Source organism: Lithobates pipiens, unplaced genomic scaffold, assembly GCF_037356315.1.
Source record: "Lithobates pipiens isolate NorthernLeopardFrog02 unplaced genomic scaffold, aLitPip1_a1.2 Scaffold_19, whole genome shotgun sequence".
In the NCBI taxonomy this organism is placed as follows: domain Eukaryota; kingdom Metazoa; phylum Chordata; class Amphibia; order Anura; family Ranidae; genus Lithobates; species Lithobates pipiens.
The window spans coordinates 354697031-354705645 of record NW_027507764.1 but is presented as its reverse complement, the minus strand read 5'-3'; the positions used below and the strand labels follow the sequence as shown (position 1 = coordinate 354705645).

Here is an 8615-nt window from a genome sequence, read left to right as displayed (position 1 = left end):
TATTACGGAAATTCCGAAATACTTAGTCCGCCAGACTGCACGCTGAAAAAGTCAGCTGAAGCCCACACACGAGCGGACTGTCTGCTGAAATGTGTTTCGACGGACTAAGTTGGCCAGACAGTCCGCCCGTGTGTACGCGGCTTTATATATACAAACATATTGATAAGATCACTATCAAGCTGCCCTTATTTACATGTTAATCTAAAAAATATAAAAATTAAAACACTATACATTCTCAAGTTAAACCAACAGACAGGTGCATCTGAAATAGGAAGTCTTAATATACTTAATATTTTTCAAAATGGTAGCAATCTTGGAGATGAATGGCTTCTTTTTCTAAACTGCATGGTACATAATCTTTCAGAGATACATGCCTGGTGTTCCGTTTTTTCTAATTCAATACAAAGGCCAATGCTGAGTGCAAAAACCAATAACCAATAACAACTAGGGTTCAAGCTATTGTAGTCAGAACAGTGTAGGATTTATGAATTGTTGCTGTAAGTTACTAGATTTTGCACATTAGTATTTACATTGTTAGATAAGATAACATGCTCCACAAAGAATATATCTTTTATAAATGTTTAAACAATCTTCATCTTTCAGAGAGATACAGTGATAACATTCACTTTTCCCTTTATTTACTCTATATAGGCTTTAATTAGTCATCATACATACATTTTATACGGTCCAAAACAAATTCAGTACCAATAATGTATCAGGAAAGAGTATTATAGAACTTAATGCAACTCGTTATACAACTGCTCTATGTAATAGTTGCATGTGTTTGAATATCTAATGTTAAAATCATATAGTGTCTGTACAGAAAATGACAGCTTAAATTTTGTATTTAATAAAAATAAGCTCCGGGTGAGGAATCTAACAATGATCTTTGTTTCTTTTCACGTAAGAGTCTTCAAGAAACAAAGATCTTGCTTGTTTCATATGACATTATGCAACGTTAATCTTCTCTGATCTAGAGCTGATCTTTAAAATCCACAGCGTACATGAAAGTTTCATGAGCACTGTTAACTAACACTGGAGAACCAATTTATTCCAAATCGAATTTATGAATCAGAACAAAGCTCAGTGTCTTCAATGAAGCTAGAACAGCAAGAACGGCTCAGAGAAACTAGCCAGTAGGACTGTTGTGAGATTGCTGGATCATCATGGCCACCGTTTCTCTCCTTATGTATCACTGTTTAGTTTTTTTATGGTATTTTTTCCTTGCCTATTTACTTTTTTCTGTTAGTCCAAAAGATCCGCCAGCTGGAGTTTTTCTGTATGGCGGGCAGTGGAAATACTTGACAGTACTTAATGTGGTAAGGATGCACTTTCATTCAATGCCTTTTTTAATTTATATAATATTTTGCAATACTGTATAGAAGTAGTATTTTCATTGATACATACCGTGGATGAACTGTAACTGTGTGAAAAGATTTTTTTTTATTGGCTAATAAATCATTTTTACCACAAGAAATAAGTAGATAGTGGCAAAGGAGTGATTAGTGCAGCCTTTATCAAGCAGAGTTCTGTGAACCCTAGGGTTCCTCCAGAGTTTGCAAGGGGTTTTCGAGCAATAAGCAATTTCTGCCTTTTAGATTAGTAGCTGTTGACAATAGGGATTTTTTTTAGATATCTGTGAAGAGGGGATTCCAACCAATGACCAAAAATATAAGAAACAGCCATTCCTTTCACTATGACACCAATTTACCATGGACTGTAGATAAAGTAATTACTAGCAGCCAGGGTTCCCCCAGATCAGAAAGTTATTTCAATGGTTTTATCTGTGATAAAAAGGTTGAGAAAGACTGGATTACTGTGTCTGCTTCTTATACTTTTACTAACCTTCTATGTCAATTTATTAACCACTTCCGCCCCGGAAGATTTTACCCCTTTCCACTTTTTACAATTTGGCACTGCGTCGCTTTAACTGACGATTGCATGGTCGTTCAACGCTGTACCCAAACAAAATTTGAGTCCTTTTTTTCCCACATATAGAGCTTTCTTTTGGTGGTATTTGATAACCTCTGTGTTTTTTTTTTTTGCTCTATAAACAAAAAAAAAATGTCTTCATCAGTTTAGGCCAATATATATGCTTCTATATATTTTTGGTAAAAAAAAATCGCAATGAGGAAAAGTTATATCGTCTGCATACTATGGGAAAGATTTATTTCACACTCCAAAAGACATGCTGTTAGGTTATTTGGCTTCTGTCTAAATTGGCCCTAGTATATGAATGTTAGTTAGGGACTTTAGATTGTAAGCTCCTTGAGGGTAGGGACCGATGTGAATGTACAATGTATATGTAAAGGGCTGCGCAAATTGACAGTGCTATATAAGTACTGTACCTTAAATGAAAAAAAATGTAAAAATGTATTTTATTTTTATTTTTTACTAGTAATGGCTGTGATCTGCAATTTTTAGCGGTATTGCAACATTGCGACGGACAGTTCGGAGACTTTTGACACTTTTTTGGGAGCATTCGCATTTATGCAGCGATCAGTGCTATAAAAATGCACTGATTACTGTGTAAATGTCAGTGGCAGGGAAGGGGTTAACACTAGGGGGCAATCAAGGGGTTAATTGTGTGTTCCCTAGGTGTGTTCTAACTGTACGGGGATGTGAGTGACTTGGAGAGGAGACATATAACTTTTCCTACTTAGTAGGAACAAATGATATGGCTCCTCTCCTTTGACAGCACAGGGATTTGTGTATTTACACACACAAATCCCCATGCTGGCGCTCGTGCATGCAATCGCACGTGGCCGGCGGCAATTGTGCCCGCCACACGCATCGGGTCCCCCGCCGTCTACCCTTTTTTCTGTTCTCTGGTGGCCAAAAAAGGGTAGGACGTACCCGTAAGGGATTTCGCCAAGGAGAGCCATTGTGCCACAGTATATCTGAGTGACATGGTCAGGAACCGGTTAAACACATACTGATTCTCTTTTTGAGAAAACTATACAGATCTAAACATCTGCAAGTTATTAAAGGCTCATTCTACCCATGATAGTCTACCTATGTTATTAGGTTCTAGGTGGAGCCAGGTGGGCATTGTCCACCCCTGGCTTCTTATATCTCCATTCACCTAACAGCAAAATCTTTATCTGTTTCAGTCTGGGAAATTTGAGTACATCCACTAACCTTACGTGTTTTAGCACCTCCCATTGTGTTTTACATAAATAAAAACCCAATAGGGAAAGTAGGACCTCTAATGATTGCTGAAGCAGACATACAGACCAAAGAATTCTTTATCGCTCATTGCATTCTTCAACTTGTGGTCACTGCATTTTTTTACTGGTATCTGCACGTAAAATCCTCTGAGTGTACAGTGAACAACAGCCATGCACAGTGCTACACCCAGTAGTCACAAAAAAGATGCAATGATTGTTGGCACTCTATGTCTATAGGACCTTTAAGTTAACTCTGCCCAAACAAAATCTGATTTAGAAAAGGCTTTAAATGCAAAATAGGGTAAACTATTAATGAGAAAAGCCATGGGTGATTTGTACGATAAAGCAAATGCTGAAATATATGCATGGGAAACAATTTCGTTTTATTTATTAATTTTATGGCTTAAAATTTCATCTAAAATGTGAAAACATTCAATTATTAAGAGATCTACTGACAGGTGTAAATATTCTTTTCACTATTTAGGTGTATCAATAAGGCAATGAGAAATACAATGCAACTAATACTAAAATAAAGCCTTTTAAATACAGCTAGTGCGAACACTTTAAATTCATGTATATATTAGCTTCTTGTAGTCCTCTGCGTGTCAGAAATCAGACTGGCAATATAGGACATTCAGAGTTTTTCTGCAGTGCACAGTGCTGTTAATCTAATACTGTGGACATGCTCACAGGAAGGGAGAACACAAAGATGTGCATTGTGTGCTGCTCTTTCATTGTGCAATTGACAGACTAGCTATGGGTAGATGACACAGTTGTAGTTCTTAACTGTGACAAAGCAAGTGGTGCCTCCTCTTGGCTGTTTAGTGTGACAGAGCTGTTACAAATATTTCTCTTACGTTCATTGATAGATACAGTTCTTCTCTCCTTGACTAGCTGGTATAAACCTCATCTCTGATATGGGCGAGCTGGAACCTGTTGTTCTATAGTTCTTTTTCCTTTTTTTCTTTTTTCCTAGGATTTTTAATCAACAGACAGGCTGCATAATCTAGATCCAGTAGTTATGGCCAGTGAGCGCATGCAGACCTTTAGCTACATGCTGGGTTGGCTGTGACAGCCCCATCATGGAGGCACATATGACTGGAAAACCTGCTGTCTGTGTCACAGTGCTACCCTGGCCGACAGCCGCTATCCTGATGGGAGGCAGATCTGTCTTGTGAGCATTACCCTCAATCTTCTTGGATCAGCAAGCAGATGCCCCCCTCCCTCTGGAGGTGCAGTGCAGGGCCTGGATACTTCTTGAAGTGGTCGACATTGTGGGGTTTTCCTCCTCCCCTTCAGGCCTGTCTGGCTGCAAGCGCTGCCCCCCCCCCCCAAAGCCATCACCATCCTAGCAGGCTTTGCAAGCTGGGGTGCGGTGCAGGTACTTGCAGGTTAGGGGATTCTCACTGGGCTCTGGGTTGTGGCTTCAGGAAGTGGGGGATGGCAATCTGACTTTTGGGCCCATATGCACTGCGTGGCTAGCAGTCATTTTCCATAGAGTGTGGTGGCCATTTTTGCTGTGCCCATGTATGTGTACTATGGTGGCAATTTTCCCGTAGTTTGGCAGCAGCCATTTTTCTGGGGACTGGTGAGCAGCCATTTTGTCATGGTCCTTTCCACATGGGTCATGGTCTTGGGTTACTGTATGGGTGGCCATTTCCTGTAGCCATAGGCAGCAAGTCTACTCTTACTCAGTGCTACCTTTGCATTACAATGGGTGGTTTTCCTGTTACTTCAGGACAGATTGGTGCACTTTACATACGGTCTCCAGCCTCAGGACAGTTCAGACAGCTCACAGTGCTCCTCCTCAACTGCTGGGCTCTTGGACAGTGGGGAGTTCTTCTGGGGTACCCTCTCTCTCTCTGCTGTTGCTACCCAGGGATGTTTGTGGTGTACCTCTTTTTAGTGGACATCCCTCAGCAATGCCAGGTTCCCTATCGAGTCTTAGATGCAAGCTTCCCCTCCTTGAGGTGATGGGCTCCTCTGGGGCTTCTTTCCCATTAGATGCACTGTCTGCGGTCCTTGAGGCCTTTGTCTCTCAGGTGGAGGTGGTATTTGGGTGCAAGGTAAGCAAGAAGCATCCCCCGCCCTCACCTTCCGTTTTAGAGGTTTAGAGGCAACTGAGTCTGGCTCTGTCGCCTTGGGCTCAGCTTTCCCTGTGGGCCTGAATGACGCGATCCCTGATTCCTCAGATAGCGAGGATGAGTCCTTTGTTGTCATGCAGAAAAAGGCACTTGTGGCCCCACTGATTAACTCTGCATAGGAGACGTTGAAATCTAAATATACTTCTGGGGCTGCCAATGAGGTGGCCATCCCCTTTGGTATGCACAAGCTGGCTAGGTCCACAAAGATTTTTCCTTACCCTGCATAGTTTGATAAATGAATTTTCAAAGATTGGGAATGTCCAAAGTACCCCTTTGTGGTTCCAAAGAGTTTTTCGGCATTTTATCCCTTTAAGAAGGCCTTTCTAAAAAAGTGGACCTATCTGCCTGTTGTGGATCTCCCCATATCTCAGTTGAATAAACAACCATGATATTAGTGGATAGGGACAGGCGAACGGTTCGGGCTGAACTTTGGTTGCTTGGATGCAAATTTGAAAGCCGCCGGAACACGCCGTTAAAGTCTATGGGTGGGACATTAGCATGAAAAATCAAAAGTGTTAATTTTAAAGGCTTATATGCAAGCTATTGTCATAAAAAGTGTTTGGGGACTCGGGTCCTGCCCCAGGAGACATGTATCAATGCAAAAAAGTTTTAAAAATGAAAGTTTTTTTGGGAGCAGTGGATTTTAATAATACTTAAAGTAAAACAATAATAGTGAAATATTCCTTTAAATTTCGTACCTGGGGGGTGTCTATAGTATGCCTGCAAAGTGGTGCATTTTTCCTGTGTTTAGAACAGTCCCTGCACAAAATTACATTTCTAAAGGAAAAAAAGTAATTTAAAAGTACTCGCGGTTATAATCATTTGTCGGTCCCGGCAATACAGGTAAAAATGGCATGGGATCCTTCAGTCCATTACCAGGCCTTTTGGGTCTGGTATGAGTATTAAAGGGAACCCCGAACCAAAATTGTAAAAAAAAATTGCGTGAGAGTCCCCCCAAATTCCATACCAAGCACCTCAGGTCTGGTATGGATATTAAGGGGAACCCCGCACCAATTTTTTTTTTTAAATGCCATGGGAGTCCCCCGCAAAATCCATACCAGACCCTTCAGGAAGCGGTTTGGGGGGGTTTTACTCCAGCCCGTTTATACAACCAAAAAATAGTGGAGTTTGACTGATCCAGGACATCCAAGGCCCTTAACTGGTTTGTATGGGTGCAGAATTTCAAGATGGAATCCATCTGATTGGTAGTAGCCTCCCTTCATCAGGGAGATTTCATAACCTCCATAGACATAAAAGATGCATTCTGGCACGTCCCCATGTGTGCTTGGCATCAACACTTTCTGCATTTTGCAGTCCGGGACATGCATTATCAGTTTGTGGCACTTTCCTTCAGCCTGGCCTCTTCTCCTTGAGTTTTTTTCCAAGGTGCTGGCCCCAGTGCTGGCTTTGCTGAGACAACGGAGGATCATTGTAATTGGCTACCTTGAAGACCTTCTCCTGCAAGCAAAGACTCATTCTGCATCAATGGACAATGTGGAGAACATTATGTGCACTCTGCAGGAATTTGGATGTGTCCTGAATCTCAAAATGTCTGCCTTTACCCGGCCAGGAGGCTGGAGGGGTCTTATTCTCAACTCAGTGTAGGCCAAGGTGTTCCTCCCAATGGACAAGCTTCAGAAAATTCCGACTGCTCCTGCCCCACAGACAATCTTCCCTGCAGTCTTGCATGTAGGTCCTGGGTCTTATGGTGTCCACCTTTGATGCGGTCTTGTATACACAGTTCTATAGGAGGGTTCTGCAGAGAGAAAATCCCAGACAAGTGAGACAAATCTCCTGCTTTCCTGGATAGCCAGATCCATCTGGGTGTGTCGGCCAAGGTCTCTCTCCTCTGGTGGCTTTGGTTTCCCTATCCCCAGTCCAGAAAGTCAATTTCCCCTCTCCACGGGACAATGGTCATGATGGTCACCAGTCAGTCTGTCTGGGGAGGGGCCTTGGGGTCAAGCTCGGCTCAGGGTCGTTGGATGCCAGTGGAGGATAGGCTGAACATCAATTTCCTGCAGCTACAAGCTGTGCCTATATCAGAGAACAGACTTTCTCCGAGGGCACACAGCCAGGACCCAGTTGGACAATGACACTGTGGTTGCATTCCAACATCAGGTGTCTGTGTCTCAGGTTTGCAAGGCAGCTACCTGGTTGTGTGTGCAGACTTTTAACAAACTTTACAAAGTTGATGTGTTTGCATCTTTAGATGTTTGTTTTTTACTGCAAGGTAATGCAGGCTGCAGTTTAAGGTTCTTTGTTTTCACTTTGGGGGGGGGGGGGGGGGGTTGGTGTTGTCAGCCATGTTTGCCTGGTTACGAAAGCTTTTGTTTACCCAACCCTCGTTAAGTTCCTGTGGTCAAGAATGAGAAGAGCTGTGTCTGTCAATGAACTTAAGAGAAAATGGAATTTCCTGTTATACACTGTAAAATCCCTTTCGCTAAGTTCATTGACAAACACTGCACCCACCCCTCTATTTGGTTCTTTTACTTTTTGTTTCAATCGTTTTTTATTGTAGTTCTTTTACATTTTTTATACTGATTTGTGACTAATTGGCCTGCCTGTAGAAGAGGAAGAGTTAAAACCAGCTAGGACTGCCCATAGACAGTGCTGTGTTCTTTTCTGCCTAGTGTCCTACTCCTGTAGGTGGCACCATAAAACCCTATGTTCAAGAATGAGAAGAGCTGTGTCTGTCATTTAACTCACAGAAAGGGATTTTATTGGTGCGTAACAAAAAATAATAATTTTTAGTAGGTAAAACTATCTTTTGTACATGCACATATTTCAGTGACATATTTAGCCGTCTGGCCAGGTCAACTTTAATTCTAATCTAGTTGATTAAAGGGATGAAAACTGATGAAAAATTATATTAAAAGTACTATAGTATTGCAGCATTCACATTTGTTTAATCTTCATCGTATTAATTGTTAATACAATATTATTAAATATATACACAGTATAATCAATATCAAATATTTAAGGCTAAACTCCAGGTTATGTATTTTTTTTAGATAATAATATATATATAAAAGATTAATTCTGGGATAAAAAAAATAATAATTTCAGTGCTCCCCCCCCCCCCGAACATTGCAAATGTTACATACTGCTTACATTTAGGGGGTAGAGGAAAAGGCTGTAATGCTTATCTTATTCCTCGCTCCCTTGGCCACCAATGTTCTTCTCTCCCTTGGAATCCTGACATACTCTGCAGGACTATTGGTCTTGCAATGTAGTTAAGGCTACCATTGGCTGGAGCACCTTAGAGAATATAATATGGGGTAGCATTCAAAAAAATAGAGGT

The 8615-nt window shown here is 41.3% G+C and overlaps 1 protein-coding gene across 2 annotated transcripts in view; it reads left to right on the top strand.

The window, feature by feature from the left end:
• Positions 1-990: 990 nt before the first annotated feature.
• The window catches only part of ADTRP (androgen dependent TFPI regulating protein), a 69602-nt gene continuing 61977 nt past the window's right edge, over positions 991-8615 (top strand). For both annotated transcript variants that reach the window (XM_077492196.1, XM_077492195.1), the window contains exon 1: positions 991-1319. In XM_077492196.1, coding sequence (XP_077348322.1) covers positions 1167-1319 — 153 coding nt within the window. In that variant the 5' untranslated portion in view covers positions 991-1166. The remainder of the gene's footprint in view (positions 1320-8615) is intronic.